At 46.1% G+C, this 24,145-nt stretch overlaps 1 protein-coding gene across 1 annotated transcript in view; it reads right to left on the bottom strand.

Moving 5' to 3' along the window:
• LOC121278115 (dynein heavy chain 8, axonemal-like) overlaps positions 1-24,145 on the bottom strand; it is a 1,831,678-nt gene that overhangs the window by 1,164,390 nt on the left and 643,143 nt on the right. The window contains exon 28 of the mRNA XM_041188200.1: positions 16,225-16,418. Within this exon, the coding sequence (XP_041044134.1) occupies positions 16,225-16,418 (194 nt within the window). The remainder of the gene's footprint in view (positions 1-16,224; positions 16,419-24,145) is intronic.

The raw sequence follows: 24,145 nt of genomic DNA, 5'->3' as shown, positions 1-24,145 counted from the left end.
CTGCCACAGCAGATGGTGAAATTTGAAATCAATAAAAATCTGGAATTAAAAGTCTGATGATGACCATGAAACCATTGTCAATTGTTGCAGAAACCCATCTAGTTCATTAATGTCCTTCAGGGAAGGAAATCTGCTGTCCTTACCTGATCTGGCTTACATGGGACTCCAGACCCAGAGCAATGTGGTTGACTATTAAATGCCCTCTGAAATGGCCTTGCAAGCCACTCAGTTGTGTCAAACACAAAAAAGGAATGAAACCGGACAGACCATTTGGGCACCAGAAACGACAACGGCAATCTCAGCCTTGTCCACCCTGCAAAGCCCTCTTTGCTAACATGTGGGGGCTAGTGCTGTCTCACACATTAGTCAAGCAGTAGCGTCGCGGAATCATATCTTACAGACAATGTCCTGACACCTCCATGTCCTGTCCCACTGGCAGGAAAGGCCCAGCAGAGGTGGCGGCACAGTGGCATGCAGTCGGGAGGGAGTTGCCCTGGGAGTCCTCAACATCGACTCTAGACCCCATGAAGTCTCATGGCATCAGATCAAACATGGGCAAGGAAACCTCCTGCTGATTACTACGTACTGCCCTCCCTCAGCTGATGAATCAGTACTCCTCCATGTTGAACACCACTTGGAGGAAGCACTGAGAATGGCAAGGGCACAGAATGTACTCTGGGTGGGGGACTTCAATGTCCACTGCTGACTGAGCTGGCTGAAACTGGGTCTACAGCAGGCAGTAAGCAAATCAACAAGAGGGAAAAACATAATTGACCTCATCCTCACCATCCTGCCTGCCACAGGTGCATCTGTCCATGACAGTGTCAGTAGGATGACCACCGCACAGTCATTGTGGAGATGAAGTCCCGCCTTCACATTGAAGATACACTCCATTGTGTTGTGTGGCACTACCACCGTGCTAAATAGGATAGATTTCGAACAGATCGAGCAACTCAAGGCTGGGCATCCATGAGGCATTGTGAGACATCAGCAGCAACAGAATTGTATACAACCACAATCTGTAATCTCATGACACAGCATATCCCCCACTCTACCATTACCATCAAACCAGACGATCAACCCTGGTTCAATGAAGAGTGCAGGAGGGCATTCCAGGAGCAGCACCAGGCATACGTAAAAATGAGGTATCAACCTGGTGAAGCTATAACACAGGACTACTTGCCTGCCAAACAGCATAAGCAGCAAATCATAGACAGAGCTAAGTGATCCCACAACCAATGGATCAGATCTAAGCTCAGCATTCATGCAACCTCCAGTCCTAAATGATGGTGGACAATGAAACAACTCACTGGAGGAGGAGGCTCCAAAATATCCCCATCCTCAAAGATGGAGGTGCCCAGCACATCAGTGCAAAAGATAAGGCTGAAGTATTTGCTACAATATTCAGCCAGAAGTGCTGAATGGATGATCCATCTCGGCATCCTCTGGAGGAGGTTCCCAGCATCAAAGATGCCAGTCTTCAGCCAATTCTATTCACTCCACGTGATATCAAGAAATGGCTGAAGCCACTGGATACTGCAAAGGCTAGGGGTCCTGACAAGATTCTGGCAATAATACTGACAATTTGTGCTCCAGAACTTGTCGCACTCATTGCCAAGCTATTCCAGTACAGCTACGACACCAGCATCTACCCAGCTATGTGGAAAATTTCCCAGGTATGTCCTGTACACAAAAAAGCAGGACAAATCCAACCCAGCCAATTACCACCTCATCAATCCACTCTCCATCATCAGTAAAGTAATGGAAGGGGTCATCAATAGTGCTATCAAGTGGCACTTGCTTATCAATAACCTGCTCATTGACACCCAGCGTGGGTTCCGCCAGAACCCTCAGCTTCTGACCTCATTACAGCCTTCAAACATGGTTCAAACATGGACAAAAGGGCTGAACTCCTGAGGTGAGGTGAGAGTGACTGCCCGTGACATCAAGTCCATACTTGACCAAGTGTGGCATCAAGGAGCCCTAGCAAAACTGGAGTCAATGGGATTCAGGGGGAAATCTTTCTACTGGTTGGGGTCACACCTAGCACAAAGGAAGATGGTTGTGTTTGCTGGAGGTCAGTCATCTCAGCTCCAGGCCATCACTGCAGGGGTTCCTCAATGGTGTCCTTGGCCCAACCATCATCGCCTGCTTCATCAATGACCTTCCTTCCATCAGAAGGACAGAAGTGGGGATGTTCACTGATGATTGCATGATGTTCAGCACCATTAGCAACTCCTCAGATACTGAAGCAGTCCATGTCCAAATGCAGCAAGACCTGGACAATATCCAGGCTTGGGCTGACAAGTGGCAAGTAACATTCGCACCACACAAGTGTCAGGCAATGACCATCTCCAACAAGAGAGAATCCAACCATCGCCTCTTGATGTTCAATGGCATTACCATTCCTGAATCCCCCACTATCAACATTAGGGGGTTACCACTGACCAGAAATTGAACTGAACCAGCCATATAAATACTGCGGCTACAAGAGCAGGTTAGAGGCCTGACTCCCCAAAGCCTGTCCACCATCTACAAGGCACAAGTCAGGAGTGTAATGGAATACCCCCCACTTGCCTGGATGAGTGCAGCTTCTACAACACTCAAGCAGCTTAACATCGTCCAGAATAAAGCAGCCCGCTTGATTACCACCACATCCACAAGCATTCACTCCCTCCACCACTGACACACAGTTGCAGCAGTGTGTACCATCTGCAAGGTGCATTGCAGGAATTCACCAAGGCTCCTTAGACAGCACCTTCCAAACCCATGGCCCCTACCATCTAGAAGGACAAGGGCAATAGACAGATGGGAACACCACCACTTGAAAGTTCCCCTACAAGTAACTCACCTTCCTGACTCGGAAATATATTGCTGTTCCTTCACTGTCGCTGGGTCAAATTCTTGGAACTCCTTTCTAACAGCATTGTGGGTGTACCTACACCACATGGACTGCAGTGGTTCAAGACGGCAGCTCACCACTACCTTCTCAAGGACAATTAGTGATGGGCAATAAATGTTGGCCTGGCCAGCAAAGCCCACAGCCCATGAATGAATAAAAAAGAAACCTTTTACATCTCAACTCTCACAGGCAAGCTGTCTCTCTTAACCTTCCCCCAGTTTAATTATTCATGGAGACATACACACATTCTTTACACAATACCAGCATATTCCCAAACATGAGAATAATATCCATCTTCACATCTTCCAAATATTTAGTTGACGAAATTTCTGGTCATTCCGTATTGGATGTCAGACAAGTGGTGTGACAATTAGAGACAGTAGAGGAGACAAAATAGTAACAATTATTTTGAGGTGACGTACAGCTGTGCATCTTCAAGGTACACGTGGAACCTGACATGTTTTTGGATGATGCTGCCGAGGGCCAGCTTGCAGCTGAGAAATAGGAGGGAACCAAGAAAGGGAAAGAAAGACTTCCATTTTATGAATGCCTTTTATGACCACAGGATGTCTCAAGGCACTTTACAGTCAAGGACGTACTTTTGAAATGTATTTATCATTGTAACATATGGAACATGGCAGCCAATTTGAGCACGGTAATCTCTCACAGACAGCAATTTGATAATCACCAAATAAGGGGAAGAGGTTTATTTACATAGGACTGCTTCATGTGGCACTACGCAGAATACCTTCTTGGGGGTAGACATTGCCATCATTGATTTATTTTTATTCATTCACGGGATGTGGTCTTTGCTGGCTGGGCCAGCATTTATTGCCCAACCCTAGCTGACCTAAGAAGGTGGTGGTGAGCTGCCTTTTGGAACCGCTGCAGTCCATGTGACATAGGTACACCCACAGTGCTATTAGGAAGGGAATTCCAGGATTTTAACCCAGTGACAGTGAAGGAATGGCAATATGTTTCCAAGTCAGAATGGTGAGTGACTTGGAGGGGAAGTTTCAGGTGGCGGTGTTCCCATCTATCTGCTGCCCTGGTTCTTTGAGATGGTGGTGGTCGTGGGTTTGAAAGGAGCTGCCTAAGGAGCTTTGGTGAATTCCTGCTACTACTGTGTGTCGGTGGTGGAGGGAGTGAATGTTTGTGGATGGGGTGCCAATCAAGCGGCTGGAGTGAGAGAGAGTTGGGTGGAGTGGACTGAGAAAGGGGTTTAGCAGAAAAGACGGTTGATGAACAATGGCAAACATTTTTAAAAATAGTTCACGACTCATATCAAAGATAGATCCAAGTGAGGAAGAAAGATTGCAGGAAGGTGATAAACCAGCAATGGTTAACCAAGGAAGTTAAGGACAGTATCAAAGGGAAAGAAAAAATATACAATGTTGCAAAGATTAGTGGTAAGCCAGATGATTGGGAAAGTTTTTAAAACCAACAGAAGATGACCAAGAAAATAATGAAGAGGGAGAAAATAAACTTTGAGTGGAAACTAGCAAGTAATATAAAAACATACAGTAAGAGCTTCTTTAAATATATAAAAAAGAGGAGGGAGGCCAAAATCAATATAGGCCCCTTAGAGAATGAGGCTGGGGAAATAATAATGGGGAACCAGGAAATGAAAGAGGAGCTGAATAAATACTTTGTATCTGTCTTAACGGTAGAAGACACGAATATATACCAAAAATACTAAATAATCACAGGGCAAAAGGGAGGAAATAAATACAATAACTATCACTAGAGAAAAATTACTAGGGAAGCTAATGGGGCTAAAGGCCGATAAGACCTGATGGGTTGCATCCTAGGATATTAAAGGAAATAGCTGCAGAGATAGTGGATGCGCTGGTAGTAATTTTCCAAGAGTACTTAGATTCTGGAAAAGTCCCAGAGGATTGGAAAGCTGCCAATGTAACACGTTTATTCAAAAAGGGAGGGAGACAAAAAACAGGTAACAATAGGCCAGTTAGCTTAACATCTGTCATTGGGAAAATGTTGGAGTCTATTAAAAAGGTTGTAATAGCAGAGCATTTAGAAATGCGTAATCTAATCAAGCAGAGTCAGCATGGCTTCATGAAGGGGAAATCATGCCTGAGAAATTTATTAGAAGTCTTTGAGGAGGTAACAAGCAGGATAGATAAAGGGGAACTAGTAGATTTAATATATTTGGATTTCCAAAAGGCATTCAGTGAGCTACCACATATAAGGCTACTTAATAGAATAAGAGCCCATGATGTTGGGGGTAGTATATTAGCATGGATAGATGATTGGCTAACTAATAGACGACAGAGAGTTGGGATACGGGAGGCATTTTCAGGATGGCAACCTGTAACTAGTGTGTGCCAGAGCGATCAGTGCTGGGGCCACAATTATTTACAATATATATTAATGACTTGGATGAGGGAAATGAGTGTACTATTGCCAAGTTTGCAGTTGACTCAAAAATAGGTGGGGAAGACAAGTGGTGAGGATGACACAAAGGGAAGAATTTTCCCCCTGTCTGGGGGGGAAGTGCAGGAGCGGGCGCAGACAGGTGCGCCTCCTATCGGCGCCCCCAATTGGGGGCATGCCGCCGTTTTATGTGGGCTATGCACAGGCAGGGTGGGAATTCCCTCAGTCGAGAGTGCATTCTTTTACGCGAAAGAGCGCACTTATCTCCCTGAGGCTAAGTGCTGCCTCAGGGAGATCGGCTCCAAATTCAAAAATGTTAATGAGACAAAAACAAAATTTCCCTGACATGTCCCCTCATGTGACTTTCATCACTTTTGATGAAACCTTTATTAAATATTTTAAAACCCTCATCCCTTCCGTGGATGAGGTTTCATGCTTTTTCTTAAGCCGACCAGAGCTCCCGGCCTACCCGCCAACCTTACGTTTGGACGGGTAGGTCCATTAGTTACGTTAAGTGCTTTTTAAATGGCCTCAATAGGCCATTTAACTGATTCGGCTGCGACTCTGCCAACCTGAAAATGGAAATGGCACGGGGTGACATCAGGAGTTCCACCTGATGTCATCCTGCATCATTTTACGCATCGACTAACAGGCCCCGCCCCCCACTTGCTGACCTAAATATCCTGCCCAAAGAGTCAACAGAGGGATATAGACAGATGAAGTGAGTGGGCAAAAATGTGGCAGATGGAATATAAACTAAGAAAGTGTGAAGTTATGCACTTGGCAGGAAGAATAGAGGAGCAGAATATTATTTAATGGAGAAAGACTGTAGAAAGCTGCAGCACAGAGGGATTTGCGGGTTTTCGTACATGAATCCCAAAAAGCTAGCATACAAATTCAGCAGGTAAAAGGTAAGGCAAATGGAATGTTGGCCTTCATTTCAAAGGGAATGGAGTATGAAAATAGGGAAGTCTTGCTAAAACTATACAAGGCACTAGTTAGACCACACCTAGAATACTGTGAGCAGTTTTGGTCCCCTTATCTAAGGAAAGATATTCTGGCATTGGAGGCAGTCCAGAGAAGGTTCACCAGGTTGATCCTGGGTATGGAGGGATTTTCTTATGAGGAGAGGTTGAGTAGATTGGGCCTGTACTCATTGGAGTTTAGAAGAATGAGAGGCGACTTAATTGAAACATATAAGATTCTTTAGGGGCTACACAGGGTAGATGCTGAGAGGTTGTTTCCCCTTGTGGGAAAGTCTAGGACCAGAGTGCATAATCTCAGAGTAAGGGGGCGCCCATTTAAAACAGAGATGAGGAGGAATTTCTTCTCTCAGAGGGGAGTGAATCTGTGGAATTCTTTACTACAGAGGGCTGTAGATGCAGGGTTGTTAAGTATATTGAAGCCTGAGATAGACAGGCTCTTAATCAGTAAGGAAATCGAGGATTATGGGGAAAAGGCAGAAAAATGGAGTTGAGGATTATCAGATCAGCCATGATCTCATTGAATGGTGGAAAAGACTCGATGGGCCAAATAGCTTACTTCTGCTCTTAAGTCTTATGGTCTTATGGCTGCTTTGAACTGGACAGTGTCAAGCCTCTTGAGTGTTGTGGGAGCTGCACTCATCCAAGCAAGTGGGGAGTATTCCATCACACTCCTGACTTGTGCCTTGCAGATGGTGGACAGGCTTTGGGGAGTCAGGGGGTGACTTATTTGTTGCAGGATTCCTAGCCTCTAGCCTGCTCTTGTAGGAACAGCATTTATTATGGTTAGTCCAGCTCAGTTTCTGGTCAATGGTAACCCCCAGGATGTTGATTGTGGGGGAATTCAGTGATGGTAATGCCAATGTCAAGGGGCGATGGTTAGATTCTCCCTTGTTGGAGATAGTTATTGCCTTGCACTTGTGTGCCACAAATGTTACTTGCCACTTGTCAGCCCAAGCCTGGATATTGTCCAGGTCTTGCTGCATTTGGACATGGACTGCTTCAGCATCTTAGGAGTCGCGACTGGTGCTGAACATTGCGTGAAAATCATCAGTGAAAATCCTCACTTCTGTCCTTATGATGGAAGGAAGGTCATCGATGAAGCAGCTGAAGATGGTTTGGCCAAGAACACTACCCTGAGGAACTCCTGCAGTGAAGTCCTAGAGCTGAGATGACTGACCTCCAACACTACCCTAAGGAACTTCTGCAGTGATGTCCTGGAGCTGAGACAACTGACCTCCAACAACCATAACCATCTTCCTTCGTGCTAGGTATGACCCCAACCAGTGGAGTTTTCCCTCTGATTCCCATTGACTCTAGTTTTGCTTGGGTTCCTTGATGCCACACTCAGTCAAATGCGGCCTTGATGTCTAGGGCACTGACTCTCACCTCACTTTGGGAGTTCAGCTGTTTTGTCAATTCATCACAATATCATTGAACAATGCCTCATGAGCTATTCAGGTAGCAGCCTGTGAATTTGGCTTCTCTCAGGAACTCAAGTTAAAGTGGCACCACACAAACAATTATTTCTCTTATTCTAATTTTATGATGTTGATTGAGGGATAAATATTGGTGAGGGCACCTGGCATAACTCCCTTATTCTTTTTTAAAACAGGACCATTAGATCATTTGCATTCATCTGAGAGGGCAGATGGGGTCTCGGTTCTAATATCTCATCCAAAAGATGACGCCACCACCAGTGCTGCATAGGATTGACAGCCTTGCTTCTTGCCTCTGAGTCCTGCCAACCTGAGGTGTACAAAATTATGAGGGGAATAGATAGAGTGGACAGGATAAAATTGTTTCCCTTGATGGAGAATTCTAGAACCAGGGGACATAGATTCAAGATAAGTGGCAGAAGGTGTAGGGGGGGACATGAGGAAGAACTTTGCTTATGTAGAGGGTAGTGGGTGTCTGGAATTTGCTGCCCAAGTTGGTGGCAGAGGCAGAAACTCTAAACTCTTTTAAAAAGTACCTGAATCTGCATCTTAAGTGCTGTAAGCTGCAGGGCTATGGGCTGGGTGCAGGAAGGTGGGATTAGAAAGGTCACCTGGGTGTCCTCGGGCTGGCATGGACAAGATGGGCCGAATGGCCTCCTTCTGTGCTGTAATTTTTCTATGGTTCAATGGTTCTAACTTGAACCCACAACATCCTAACCCAGAGGCAAGATTGCTACCAAGTGAGCCGCAGCTGACGATGTCAGATTCTTGGGGGACTTAGGAGGTAATGGTGCGGGATCTGGGACAGAAAACGTTGCTCGTAGTTCCCTAGCTGGATAGATTAGAATCGAACAAGGGGAGTTCAGTCCCACCTAGCTGGAGGACAGTGGAGAGACTTTGGGGCAGGATAGCATGGTTGACCGTGGCAAACCTTCAGACAACAATATCATCAACAACAACTTACATTTATAAAGCAAGTATACTGTAGTAAAATGTCCCCAAGACTTTTCACAGGAGTGTTATCAAACAAAATTTGACACTGAGGCCCAGGTTTTCAGCCCCGGCACATGTTCACCGATTTCCCAGCTCAGCCAAACTGACCTTTAAAAATATCCACCCGCAGGCTGTATTTTTGGTCAACGGGGGAATGGGCTGAAACAGGAGCCAGGGCAGGTGACCCTGGAACTGATGCACAAGCTGCCGGGTGCAGAGATGAGCTGGGTGCAAGAACTGCCTTTGTGCTCCAGCATTGTGTTTAAATCAGTAATACACAATAATAAAAACAAAAAACATTCCTCCAGCACTTACCTCTCACCTCTCCACGTACTCCCTGGGCCCCATCCATACCAATCAATGTCAACCCGCGTGCCCCATTTGTAAGAAATTGAAACAAAAACAGAAAATGTAAGTCTGACAGCATCCATGAAGAGAGAAACAGAGTTAATGTTTCGAGGAGGCAGAATCTTCGGCTCAGCAGGTGGGAGCAGGGCCCGCTCGCCGAGGCGTAAAATGAGACATGGTGACGTCAGGCGTGCATCCCGATGTCACTGCGCGTCATTTAGATTTTCAGTTCGGCGGGCAAACTGCCAAGTCAGCAGCATGCCTGCCAAACTGTCAAAGGCCTATTAAGACCATTTAAAAAGCTAATAAAGCAATTATCTGTGCTGCCCATCAAACCTTAAGGATGGCGGGCAGGCGAAGAGCCCAGGCGGCCTTCACATTTTTCATGGAACCTCGTCCACAGGCGGAATGAGGTTTCATGAATGTTTTTAAAGTGTTTGAAAATTTTTTAATAATCTTAATGGACATGTTCCAGCTCATGTGACAATTTCACATGAAGGGACATGTCCTTAATTTTTAAAAAAATCTTTATTCAATGTTTCATAAGTGAAAGTAATCTCCCTGCGGCACCTCTCTGCCTCAGGAAGATTTCTGCGTCCTTCTGTGCGCGTGCACGAAAGAGTGCACTCCCCGACTCAGGCAATCCCCGCCCCCTCTCACCTGCACAGGGAGCACTCAGCGCTCCCAGGCATGTGTGACGCCCATGTAAAATGGCAGTTCCAACTAATCGGGGGCGCCGATCGGCTGCGCGCCTGCCCCCGCACAACCACCCCGACGAGGAGAAAATTCTCCCCATTAACTCTGTTTCTCTCCACAGGTGCTGTCAGGCCTGTTGAACTTTTCCAGCATTGTCTGTTTTTGTTTCAGATTTTCAGCATCCGCAGTGTTTTGCTTTTATCTTAGTTAAGAAATTGAGGTCTTTAGTAAATTGATATTTTCTGCAAAGTATAGAACTTTTATGAGATTAGCTAAACAGCATTGTTTGTCTCTCTGGATAGGCAGTTTCTAAACAATTTTGACTTCTAAACAGTCCCTGCAACCGCAAGGTCACTTGGTTCAGGCTGCCATGGTGACATTCCTAAGTTGGTAGGATGGTGTCTTGTTTACCTCCATATCTATGCAAGTGTTTCGAAAGGGCCAGGATATGACCCTCAGCATGATATAAACTAGAAAGCTGACCTCGAGCAGGGTGACCAACAGGGAGGGTGGTAACTGCCCTGGCATTTTGGGTACCTGTCAAGTATCCATGGTTAAAATGGTTTGAATAGATGATTGACACTGGGCAAGCTGCCAGCCCCCAGAGAAAGGGTATGAATCCCAAAAAGCTAACATATAAGTTTGACAGGTAATAGGGAAGGCAAATGGAATGTTGGCCTTATTTCAAAGGGAATGGAATATAAAAATAGGGAAGTCTTGCTAAAACTACACAAGACACTAGTTAGACTACTCCTAGAATACTGTGAACAATTTTGGTCCCCTTATCTAAGGAAAGATATACTGGCATTGGAGGCAGTCCAGAGAAGATTCAGTAGATTGATCCTGGGTATAAAGGGATTTTCTTATGAGGAGAGGTTGAGTAGGTTGGGCCTGTACTGATTGGAGTTTAGAAGAATGAGAGGCAACCTTATTGAAACATATAAGATTCATAGGGGGCTTGACTGAGTAGATGATGAGAGGTTGTTTCCCCTTGTGGGAGAATCTAGGACCAGAGGACATAATCTTGGAGTAAGGAGACACCCATTTAAAACAGAGATGAGGAGGAATTTCTTCTCACAGAGAGTAGTCAATCTGTGGAATTCTTTACCGCAGAGGGCTGTAGAGGTTGGGTAATTAAGTATATTCAAGACTGAGATAGATTTTTAATCAGTAAGGGAATCAAGGGTTATGGGGAAAAGGCAGGAAAGTGGAGCTGAGGATTATCAGATCAGCCATGATTTCATTGAGAGGTGGAGCAGACTCAATGGGCAAACTTCCTACTTCTGCTCCTATGTCTTATGGTCTTAAGTTCTAATATTAACAAGTGCTTAGGGACAGGAGGCAGGCCTCATGAGATGGCAGTGCTCATATGTCAACACCTGGATGGTTCTCTGCGAGAGAGTGTGCATACCCTGGTGCATTATTGAGGATTAGTAGGAAATTGAAAGACAGATTCTTTTCCGCCAGATAAATGTGGATCTCTGGAAAAAAGTAATTGGCAAGTCAGTCTTCAAATAAGCATATCAGGCATTGCTGTTAGTCTTCTGAAAGATTGGCAGGTGAGATTTATTTTTCCCTTTGAATGCTTGAGGGTTTTTTGACCTATAAACTAGCAGTGGTTTACATTTAAAGCCAGCTACATTGGCACATAGCAGACGTGTCAGCCAGCCCTTTGCTACTTTAAAACCAGGAGCTGTCTTTTCTTCTTTCAAAATATAGGTCCTATTTGACATCATCTTCCAGAACAGGCCAGTTTTATCTGCGTTGAAGACTTGTTCTGCCTGGTAGCATCTCTCCTCAATGTATTCCTGCAGCACCTTGGGAAACCCGCCTGCAGCTGCATGATCAGCAGAGGCAGCCTCCTCCACCAACTTCACATTATGCAGCCCGAAATGCTTTTTGTGCTGTGCTGGTTGAGAATTCTTTGGAAATTGAAGGAGAGGCACTTTCTGTACTATCTTCAGCATCACCAGTGACACCAGCACTTCCCTCTTTACTACTCTTTATGTGCTGGTACAATTCAAATACTTTGTTTCTAATGATTGAACCATTAACTGGAGTCCTCCTTTGATGCTGGTGCTCAATCCAAACATTGAGTAACTTCTCCATTTCCTCTAAGTGCGGATCTCTCCTGCTCACAAAAGTTAACTTGGCAGTAAGACTACCAGAAACGCTAATACTGGCCCTTATGTTTTCTTCAGACTGCCTAATGTACTTTGATTGTGGATTCATTCACAGTGTATTCCCTGGCCAACATGGTAGCACTTGCATCATTTTTCAGTCTATCTAAGATTGTGACTTTTTGTTCAAGTATCATCACCTTACTGGGATGTTTTCTGCTTGGCTCTGACTTACTCATTTTTAGTAAAGTACTGTACTGTACCTGCACTGCAAAATATTGGCTGGGAGTTACTATCTTCTATAAGACACGTGCAGTTAGAGACAGCATATGCACAGTGCGCACTTTCTAGGTGGGAAAGATAACAAGCAGCATTTTTTATGGCCTCTGAATTTAGTGTTTTATTAACCTTTGGGGATCAAGTATTTAGGTGAGAGCTTTAACATGTTACATTATAGACGAGCGAAGATTTGGGGGCACAAACTGCGATCGGGTATACAAATACATTTGCGCAGGTAAACAAATTCGCTATTGAGGGGGCCGCAAACAGAAGGAGTTGACTGTAGTTAATTAAGATAGAATAAGGATGGCAGGACGGTGATGTGTTGTGACTGCAGAATGGGGGAAAATAGTTCATGGCTCACAGCAAAGATATATCCCCAATGAGGAAGATGGATTCTAGGAGGGGAATAAACCAACCATGGTTAACATAGGAAGTTAAGGATTGTATCAAATTGAAAGAAAAAACGTACAATGTGGCAAGGATTAGTGGTAAATCAGAGGATTGGGATAGTTTTAAAAACCAACAAAAGGTGACCAAAAAATAATAAAGGGGGAGAAAATAAGCTTGAGGGTAAACTAGCAAGTAATTAAAAACGGACAGTAAGAGATTCTTAAAATGTATACAAAAGAAGAGAGAGGCTGAAGTGAATATAGGCCCTTTAGAGAATGAGGCTGGTGAAATAATAATGGGGAACCAGGAAATGAAAGAGGAATTGAATAAATACTTTGCATCAGTCTTCATGGTAGAAGACACTAATAGCATTCCAAAAAGTAATAAACAATCAAGGGGCAAAAGCGAGGAAGGAAATAAATACAATAACTATCACTAGAGAAAAAGTACCAGGGAAACTAATGGGGCTAAAGGCCGATAAGTCACCTGGCCTGATGGATTGCATCCTAGGATATTAAAGGAAGTAGCTACAGAGATAGTGGATGCACTGGTAGTAATCTTCCAAGAATCCTTTGACTCTGGAAAAGTACCAGAGGATTAGAAAACTGCCAATGTAGCATCCTTATGCCAAAAGGGAGACAAAAAACCAGGCCAGTTAGCTTAACATCCATCGCTGGGAAAATGTTAGAGTCTGTTATAAGGATGTAATAGCAGAGCATTTAGAAATACATAATCTAATCAAGCTGAGCATGGCTTCATGAAAGGGAAATCATGTCTGAAAAATTTATTAGAATTCTTTGATGAGGTAACAAGCAGGATAGATAAAGGGGAACCTGTAGATGTAATATTTGAATTTCCAAAAGGCATTCGATAGGGTACCGCACATAAGGCTACTTAATAAGATAAAAGGCCATAGTGTTGGGGATAGTATGTTAGCATGGATAGAGAATTGGCTAATTAATAGATAACAGGGAGGAGGGATACGGGGGACATTTTCAACCTGTAACTAGTAGAGTGCCACAGGGATCAGCGCCAGGGCCACAATTATTTACAATATATAAATTAATGACTTAGATGAGGGAAGTGAATATACTATCACCAAGTTTGTGGATGACACAAGAGTAGGTGGGAAGGGAAGCGATGAGGATGACACAAAGAGTCTACAGAGGGATATAGACAGGTTAAGTGAGTGGGCAAAAACTTGGCAGATGGAATATAATGTGGGAAAATGTGAGTTTATGCACTTTGGCAGGAAGAATAGAGGAGCTGAATATTATTTAAATGGAGAAATAATGCCCCATAGGAGGGTTTGGGGATCCTCGTGCATGAATCACAAAAAACTAGCATACAAGTTCAGCAGGTAATAGGTAAAGCACATGGACTGTTGGCCTTTATTTCAAAGGGAATCAAGTATAAAAATAGGGAAAAAGGACGAGTATTCCAGAGGCCCAGAGCAATGCTCTGTGGACCTAGGATCAAATCCTGCCATGGCAGATGGTGGTATTTGAATTCAATAAAAATCTGGAAATGTAGGTCTAATGATGACCATGAAACCATTCTCGATTGTTGTAAAAACCCATCTGGTTCACTAATGTCCCTTTGGGAAGGAAATCTGCCATCCTTACCTAGTCTGGCCGACATGTGACACCAGACCCACAACAATGTAGTTGACTCTTAAATGCCCTCTGAACTGGGTCGTAAATGCTGGCCTGGTCAGTGACGCCCACAACCCATGAACAAATAAAAAATAAATAAATAAAATAAAAATAAAAATAGGGAAGTCTTGCTAAAACTATACAAGACATTAGTTAGACCACATCTAGAGAACTGTCAACAGTTTTGGTTCCCTTATATACTGGCATTGCAGTCAGTCCAGAAAAGGTTCACTATGTTGGTATGGAGAGATTTTCTCATGAGGAGATGTTGAGTAGGTTGGGCCCGTGCTCACTGGAGTTTAGAAGAGTGAGAGGTGAACTTATTGAAACATATAAGGTTCCTAGGGGGCTTGACAGGATAGATGCTGAGAGGTTGTTTCCTCTTATGGGAGAGTCGAGGACCAGAGGGCATAATCTCAGAGTAAGGAGTCGCCCATTTAAGACAGAGATGAAGAGTAATTTCTTCTCTCAGAGGGTAGTTAATTTGTGGAATGCTTTACCACAGAGCGCTGTAGAGGTTGGGTCATTAAGTATATTCAAGGCTGAGATGGATTTTTAACCATTAACGAAATAAAGGGTCATGGGGAAAAGGCAGAGAAGTGGAATTGAGGATTGTCAGATCAGCCATGATCTCGTTGAATGGTGGAGCAGGCTTAATGGGCCAAATTTCCTACTTCTGCTGCTACGTCTTATGGTCTTATAATAAGGGACAGGCCATTTAGGACAGAGCCCAGGAAAAACTTATTCATTCAGGGGGTATGAATCTTTGGAATTCTCTATCGCAGAGGGCTTTTTAGGCTCAGTCACTGAATACGTTCAAAGCAGAGGTCAATAGATTTCTAGATAGCAATGACATCAAGAATGCGGGGATAGTGCAGGAAGATGGCATTGAGGTAGAAAATCAGCCATGAACTAGTTAAATGGCTGAACAGGCTTGAAGGGTCAAATGGCCTACTCCTGTTCCGACGTTCCTACATTCCTATAAGACTGCAGATAAAGGAACAGTCACTTGATCTCACACATGCAGCCACCAGCTTAAAGACTGGCACTGCACATATTTTAAAGTGTAGCACAGAAGCAAAGTTTGCACATGGTGAGTCACTGGGCATGAGTAGTCTGCAGCAAGGGTATGGGCAAAAAGAAAGCACAAATGCCAGCCTGCAGAGGGTGAGGTCACACACAAGTTCTGCTGCTGAGGACTTAAATTTGGACTTTGATGTGGCAGCATACAGAAAATGATGGATGCATATCATGGGAGGCAGTGGTGTAGCAGCATTGTCACTGGACTAGTATTCTAGAAACCCAGGATAATGCTCTGAGGACCTGGGTTCTAATCCCCTGACAGCAGATAGTGAAATTTGAATTTAATAAAAACTTGGAATTATCTGATCATAACCCCAAAGCCATTGTTGATTGTCATAAAAACCCATCTGGATCACTAATATCCTTTAGGGAAGGAAATTTGCTGTCTCTACCTGGACTAGACAGTGACACCCGAGTCCCATAAATAATAAAAAAAAGTATTCCCTCAAGTATTCCACCAATCAAATCAGCGACCATCTCTTCTACCATTCATTTGTGTTTCACCAATCTGGGATCAACCTTCTTAAGAGCACTTGGGAGTATTGTGGTCATCTTGACAATTTAGAATTTTTTCTTCTCCGCCGATGCTGCCAGACCTGCTGAGTTTTTCCAGGTAATTCTGTTTTTGTTTTGACAATTTAGCATGTGATTGTTTCTTAATGTGATCACCTCTGTTCCAGGCCTATGTCTTGGGCCATCTATTTGAGAATTTGTGGTCATTTTATGAGGAAGTGGCTTACTAGCCCACTCCAGAGGGTACTGAGAGGCCAGGAAAATAGATGGAATCCCACAGGGAGCAGGTTAGAAAGAATTATAATCCAATTGCTGTAAGAATTAGTCATAAATTACTGTGAAATTCCATCATCAGAAATGGAGAGGGACAGAAGTCCAGGAAGAAAAATATTGGATGTAAGGAATAGGTGCAAATGTTTACAGTACCTTAACTGTAGTATCTCTGTCTTGTGACCACAGAATGTTGAATCTTTGAAATTCTTCCAGTGCTCTGGTGATAGCATCCCTCGTGGAGCTAACAGAAGCAGCCAGCATTGCTACTAATTTGGTTACATCTTTATGTTCTGCCACATTGTGATAAAAGTTCTTCGGCTTCCTTAAATTCCTGCTTTCATTTATTTCTGTTTAGGAGGATAAATTTACTTAGTTATAGACCATAAACTCTAACAACAATTTTCCATTACTATAGTGCCTTTAATGTAGTGAAATGCCTGAAGGTGTTTTATTTGTCCTCTGAGCGCCACTGGCAATGTAAAGATAAGGACTTTTGATACTCCTGCTCTGCATACAAACATGGATACGAACATACAAAATTAGGAGTAGGCCACTCGACCCCTCAAACCTGCTCTGCCATCCAGTAAGACCATGGTTGATCTGATTGTAATCTCAAAACCACATTCCTGCCTACCCCCGATAGCTTTTCACCCCCTTGTTAATGAAGAATCTGTGTAGCTCTGCCTTAAAAATATTCAAGGACTCTGCTTATACTGCCTTTTCAGGAAGAGAGTTCCAAAGACTCACTATTCTCTGAGAGAAAAAAATTCTCCATGTCTCTGTCTTAAATGAGCGACCCATAATTTTTAAACAGTGACCCCTTGTTCTAGATTCTCCCACAAGAGGAAGCATCCTCTGACAATCCACCCTGTCAAGACTCCTCAGGATCCTAAATGTTTCAATCAAGTCGCCTCTTACTCTCCAAAATTGCAGGGGATACAAGCCTAAGCTGTCCAACCTTTCCTCATAAGACAACCCACCAATTCCTGGGGCTGAATTTAATGGCTGATGCACGGGTGGCAGAGCCCACACGTCAGCAGTTAAAATGTCGCGCGCGCTTCCCGACGTCAGTGAGCAGCATCGCGATATTTAGGTGGGTGGGCGCGCTATGAAGTGCGATGCATGACTGCCATTAATTAAAGGCCTTATTAAGGCCCTTAACTCGGCAGTTGAAGCCAATTTTGAGGAGCCCGTGCGAACTTCGGCTCGGCGCACATGCCCAGCAGGCAGGCAGGTAATTGATTTTTTAACAAACCTCATCCACGGGCAGGATGTGTGGGCTCAGAGGGGTTGTTAATGTTTTTTCTGAAGTGCTTAATGCAGAAAGTGTTTTAAACTTCCGTGTGATTGTTAGCAGTTCAGATCCATTTCCAATAGCTTTCTCTGTACTTTGAAGCTTCAGCTCAGCAGTCTGCAGACAGTAATCTTTATCAGGCCTGCAGCTTTCCGGAGGCCTCCATTTAGCCTGGGTATGGGTTCTGACATCTCCACTGGAGGCAGCTCCTCTTAGGAGGAGGGGAGGGATAGAATAAGGAGGAGGCCAGGACTAGACAATCAGCCTCCAGGGGAGCCACCTGTGGGAGGCCAGGCACTGGCACAAGGAGCGCAAGGCAAAGAGGTTGTCCAAGGTGGAAGGGGCTGCAGAAGACACCACTATCCTGTTGCTAGGGTACACAGGCGATGAAGCAGCTACCTCAATATGACTGAGGTGCAGTGCCGAAGCAGGCTCCGTCTGTCAAGGGAAAGAGTCAATTATATCTGTCAGATGATTGGCCTGAGATCTCCCCTAACTGTGTGGGTGGACACCACATGCCAGCGGCACTGAAGGTTGCAGTTGTCCTCCACTTCTATGAATCTGGCTCCTTCCAGGGCTCGGTGGGTGATCTTTGTGGTGTCTCCCAATCAGCTGTCCACACTTGTGTCAAGCAGGTTACAGAAGCTCTGTTCAGACGGACATTGACTTGCATCCACTTCCACTGCGACCACGCAAGTCATGCACAGCGAGCCAGAGGCTTCGCGGCCATTGCTGACTTCCCCCATATCCAGGGTGCATTAGACTGCACACTTGTAGCCATCAAGGCACCAGCAGGTGAGCCCGGTGCATTCGTCAACAGGAAGGGCTTCCACTCCATGAACGTGCAATTGTGTGTGATCACAGGATGCTGATTCTGCAAGTTTGTGCAAGGTACCCAGGCAGCTCCCACGGCGCCAACATCCTCAGACACTCCCTGGTGCCGGCTCTTTTCAGTGCTCTGGCTCGGATGGAAGGTTGGGCTGGTGGGTGACAAGGGCTATCCCCTCAGAAGGAGGCTCATGACGCCGCTCCGCCATCCAAGAACAGAAGCTGAGGAGCGCTACAATAGGAGCCACAGCACCACAAGGGCTGTGGTGGAGAGAGCCATCGGTCTTCTCAAGATGCGCTTCCGTTGCCTGGACCGCTCAGGGGGCGCACTCCAGTACCCCCCAAATCGCGTCTCTGTGATAGTGGTAGCATGCTGTGCTCTGTACAATCCTGCGCTGGAAAGGGGGGATGCAGCTGACGATGAAGACTTTGGCGCACTGGATGAGGCTGCACATGATGAAGCCAGCAGTGGCTCAGAGGATGAGGAAGCACAGGGCAATGATGAGGGGCAGCACGCCGACCCGCTACTACACCAAGGAGGCAGGGATACCTAGGACACTTTAATCCAACGAACCTTCAGCTAGCTCCATACACATGAATCAGCAGGACCAGCATTGCTTGGCGCTTCCACATGTGGCACTTAGGTGCTACATCTTCCACCTCATCAGCTGCAACTAAGGGCTTAGTACAGAAACATCAATGTCCACTCAAACACTCATGAGATGTCTGTGAAACATACAAATGCAGCACAAAGGAAACACCCTCAGCCATGGCCAGAAAAGTGGACTTTATTCCCACCAAAATAAAACACAAACGTCACTCAGATGTACATAATTATATTTTCCCTAATCTAGGCCAACACAAAATCACCAGTGACATACCCATGGAGTGCCTAACATGCCTTATGCTTACGTTTGCGGGTGCTACTTCTAGATGCTGCCCCATTGCTTGGAGTGGCTGCTCAGACAGCCTGCTGACTCTGCTGTCCTGTTGGCCTCGATGACCTTGGTGGGCGTCCTCTGGCCCGTGGAGCCTGTGATGGCCCTGCCTGGGAGGGAGTGGCCAGTTCTAGAACTGGCACCTCCCCAGTTGTCGCAGACTCAACGGATGCAACGGTCACTGGCAGAGGGGCAGAGGAGCTGCTGCCCTCATCCAGAGTGCCGTGAGAGGAACTCGCAGCGATGACAGGCAGCTGCTGCGCCGATGTGAGGTCACATTGGAACTCCCTGCTCACCGCAGATGGATGGGCACTGAGCTGGGACACTTGGTGCCCTGAACATCTCCCATATTGCGAATGACCACCTGTGGCCATTAGCGCTCTGAGGGACCCCCTGTGGCCATTAGCGCTGTGAGGGCTTGCAGGTCAGAGGGTAACCCAATCAGAAGAGTCTCAATCCGATTGAAGCCCCTCTCCATCAGAGTCGCCAATCTCTCAAAGGAGGAAGCCTGAATCTCTGTCCTGAGGTTAATGCCATCATTGACAGTCTGCCTGGACCCCTCCAACACAGAGACCAACTGAAGCACACCCTCATGCAGCCCTGCCAGATGCTCCCGTGCATCCTGCCACTTGTCCTGCAGCTGCTGCATTGCTGACATCTCCAGAAGCATATCATCACTGCTGGACTCAGCATGTGCCTGGTCCCCTGCAGTTCTCCGGCTGCTGGCGCCATTGGCACTCTCTGTCCGTGCCATTTCCTCCAGCAATTGTGAAGTGCCCTCTCCACTGTGCCCCAGGACACTAGCTGACATTATATTCCCCACCGAAGTGTTTATCGCTGTGCTGGTGCCTGGCTGGCTGAAATGATGTGACACAAGTTGCAAGTCTTGGCCCTCAGGTGTGGAGGGGGGGCTCCGGACGTGCTGGGGGAGACCATGCGGTGGTGAGGCTGAAATTAACAACAAGGGCAGTGCATCAGTTAGCATTCAGTCAGTAACACCTTTCATCCCTTTCCCCCCACCCCCCAGCCTCATAAGTCGCTCACCCTTCAAGAACCTAAGGAGACAAACATTGGTGGGGTGGTAAATAGTCAAGAGGAGGCCCAAACATTATACGCGCATACAGACAGGCTGGTCAGATGGCCCAAGGAATGCCACATGGAATGTTATGTTGATAAGTGTTCGCTTAAGCACTTGAGAAAGACAAGCAAGGTACGGGAATACACCAGTAATGGTAGGACCATGGGAAGTCACAACGATTACAGGGACCTTGCTGGGCAGACCCATTAAGGTAGCAGAACAGGAACAGAAGGCGTTTAACAAGGTCGAAGCCAGATGTGGCCGTCATTAGCTGAGGAATACAATGTAGGAAAAGGGAGTTCATGTTGCAAGTGCAGAAAATGCTGTCCAGGCCACATCTACACTTCTGCGTCCAGTTGTGACCTGTGCTTCATGGGAGGGATGGCATTGGAGTGGGGGAATGCACAGGTACCTGACCTGGATGCATGCTGGCCTGGAGAGTTGGAGTGATGAGGAAACATTGCATACACTTGCGACATTTGCTGTGGAACACAGGAGATTGACAGGTCACAGTATTGACCTTCATACCATTATGAGGGGCATAGAACGGGTGGACAGAAGGCAACATTTCCCCTTGGAGCAGGGATGACTAACGTGGTGGCATTTATTTAAGTTGAGTGCCATGAGGTTGACAGGTGAGGTGCTGAGGACCTTTTGGACAGAGTAATGTGGGACGCACTGGCTGAATGGATGCAATAAGTCTTTGGATGTGCAGAAGCAACGCCATGGCATGTTAGGCCATGGGGATAGTGGTCACAAAGGGGATAAGGTGACCTTTGAAGGTGCTAGAGACGCGCACCCTCATGAGGCCAAGGGACCTTTGTGTATGACCCACATGTCTGACTGTATCAGCCTGTGAATGAGCATTAACGATTGCAGCAACCATCAGTGCTTTGGATGGTGGGGAGACAGAGTGGATGGGACTGTGGGCCTCAAATACCCAGCCGCTGCACCCCAGCCTCACCAACATCTGCTGCCCTGGCCACGTGCCTCCTCCCAAGCTCAATGGCCTGGTACTCCTAGGTGGTGAGGCGCTGCAGCACGGCGTGCCCACCACCACTTGGCTGATGCTCCCTCATATTGCTCTCAATTTTTGCCTGCAGAACAGAGAAGAGCACTTGTTGGGGCTGATCACTCATGTACTGTGCACACGTATGCCGTACCCCAACCACAGTGGCCCATCTGAGGCCTCCAGCAGCGCCTGTCCACACTACTGGTAATCAGTCCCCAGAAGATAGTATGGCTGTTTCCAACCCCCTCCACCAACGGACACCTTGGACACATTCGGCGTCCATCACTTTGAGTAACACATGGGTCTTAGCGCCCATGGCAAGGAGGCACAACTAGGTGCAGCGCTGAGGCCAGCAGATGGCTCTTGCCACAACACCTTGAGGCTCCCCTTCCACCATCTCATCACCATCAATATGACATGTGTTGGAGTTCTAAGTATGTGTCTAGCTGCCTCCCCTGCAGGTTGCCCCCAGACTACTCAAATGCGACAAACACCAACATATTCTGCGAGGTGAACTCATCTTCTCCTCAACCACTAAGGCTGATGTAAGGATGGTCACTATCTGTTTGCCCACCCAGCGTGCGCCAAGTGCCCAATGTAGTAATGACACTAAGACGTGGGCGGGGGGTGGGGGGGTGCTCAAAGGCCACGGCTACCTGCTGGGTCAAATGGCCAAGGCTGACATAGTACACACTCTTCCAGAGCACAACAAATCATTAAAGTGCTTGCAGCAGTGCGTTCCGGTACGCCGCACATCGTCATTGGAGCTTACAGCCTCCGCCACCTCCTGCCACGCCTGCCTGGTGACGTGGGGGGCCCTCCTCCTCCCATCCTGTGGAAACAAGACTCCCGATAGTTGGACAACTCTTGGTGGAGGACAGCAGGGCAGGCACGTGAGAACCGAGGGGCACAGTGGCACCGCCCCGGCCAGTGGCCTATCCTGCAGCCTGCCCCCCTCCTCCTCCTCTGCCCTCAAATCATGTCCTTCCCTATGAGTGGCCATGATGAACAGCCTAAAGGAGGCTGCTTGGCCACTCTTTATACAGACTGCCGATTACCCATTGGAACTGGTGGTTGGAACATGCCCGCCGCCAATTGGATTTTCCCAATGTACACAGGAGTCGTAAACCCACTGGGCGGGCCTTAATTGGCCCGCCTGTGCAAAATGGCGATGCGGCCCGTTTCGGCAGGGGCAATTGACTGCCCGCCCGCCATCGAGTCGGTCTGGCCTGCCCCCCCATCAAGGGCAAAATTCAGCCCTTGGTATTAATCTAGTAAACATATTCTGAACTGTTTCTAATGCATTTACATCTTTTCTTAAATAAGGAGACCAATACTGCACACAGTAATCCCAATGCGGTCTCACCAGTGCCCTGTAAAACTGAAGCATAACCTCCCTACTTTTGCTAATAATTCCCCTCACAGTAAATGATAACATTCTATTAGCTTTCCTAATTATTTGCTGTACCTGCAAGTACCTTTTGTGACTCATGCGCTAGGACACCCAAATCCCTCTGAATCTCAGAGCTCTGCAATCTCTCACCATTTAGATAATAAGCTTCTTCTTTATTCTTCATGCCAAAATGAACAATTTCACATTTGTCCACATGATACTCTTTTTTCCAGATATTTGCCCACTCATTTAACCCATCTATGCTCCTTTGTAGCCTCCTTATGTCCTCTTCACACTTGACTTTCCTTCCTAAGTTTGTGTCATCAGCAAATTTAGCAATTATTCCTTTGGTCCCTTCATCCAATTTACATAAATTGTAAAAAGTTGAGGCCCCAGCACTGTTCCCTGAGGCACTCCACTTGTCACATCCTGCCAACCAGAAAAAGAACAATTTATGCCAATTGTCTGCTTCCTGTTAGCTAGCCAATCTTCTATTCATGCCAATATGCTCCCCTTTACACCTTGAGCTTTTATTTTCCACAATAATCTTTGCTGTGGTACTTTTTCAAATGCTTACTGGAAATCTAAGTACAGTACGTCCACCGGTTTCCCTTTAACCATAGCACATGTGACTCCTTCAAAAAACTCCAATAAATTGGTTAAACATGGGGCATGATTTTGCCCTTGGCGGGATGCTCGGCGGGGGCAGTCGGAAGCTGGCCACCGCCCGCGATCAGCTCCACATTGCCATTTTACACGGGCGGGCCAATTAAGGCCCGTGCTGCGTAGATTGCAAGCGGCAGTACTGAGCACTGCCTGTGCAGGCGGGTGGAGGAGGGAGAGCTGGGCCTAGCGCGCAATTTGCACATGCACGAGAAAGAGCGCTTCAATCTCCCTGAGGCACATAGCCATCTCAGGGAGATTGAGGTTTTGTGTAAAAAAAAATGAAGAGAATAAAAGTTTGATAAAACATGTCCCCTCTGGGGCTGGGACATGTTGTTAATTCAAAAATAAAGTTTTTATGTAATGTTTATTTGCTTTAGGAAACCTCATCCTGCTCGTGGATGAGGTTTCCTAAAAAATGTAAAGGCTGCTTGGCTTTTTCACCTGCCCACCAACCATAAGGTTGGATGAGCAGCATACATTTGAATTTAATTAGATTGTTAATGGCATTAATAAACCTTTTAATAATCAGCGGGCGTGCAGCCGACTCAGGCGTGCACCCGCCAAACGGAAAATCATGAGACTGTGCAATGACATCGGGACACACACCCAATGTCATCCTGCATCATTTTACACTCAGGCATGTCGGGCGCACGCCCGCACACCGAGCGTAATATTTTGCCCAAGCTTTCCCTTTCACAAAACCATGTTGACTCTGCCTGACTGCCTTGGATTTTTCTAAGTACACTGCTATAATATATTTAATAATAGCTTCTAACATTTTCCCTATGATAGATGTTAAGCTAACTGGCCTAATAATTGGAGCTCGTCAGAATGGTGATAATCATGGGAGATTTTTATTTGCATA

Source organism: Carcharodon carcharias, chromosome 5 (assembly GCF_017639515.1).
Source record: "Carcharodon carcharias isolate sCarCar2 chromosome 5, sCarCar2.pri, whole genome shotgun sequence".
In the NCBI taxonomy this organism is placed as follows: Eukaryota; Metazoa; Chordata; class Chondrichthyes; order Lamniformes; family Lamnidae; genus Carcharodon; species Carcharodon carcharias.
The sequence above is the reverse complement of the archived record's forward strand: the minus strand, read 5'-3'. Positions and strand labels throughout refer to the sequence as shown.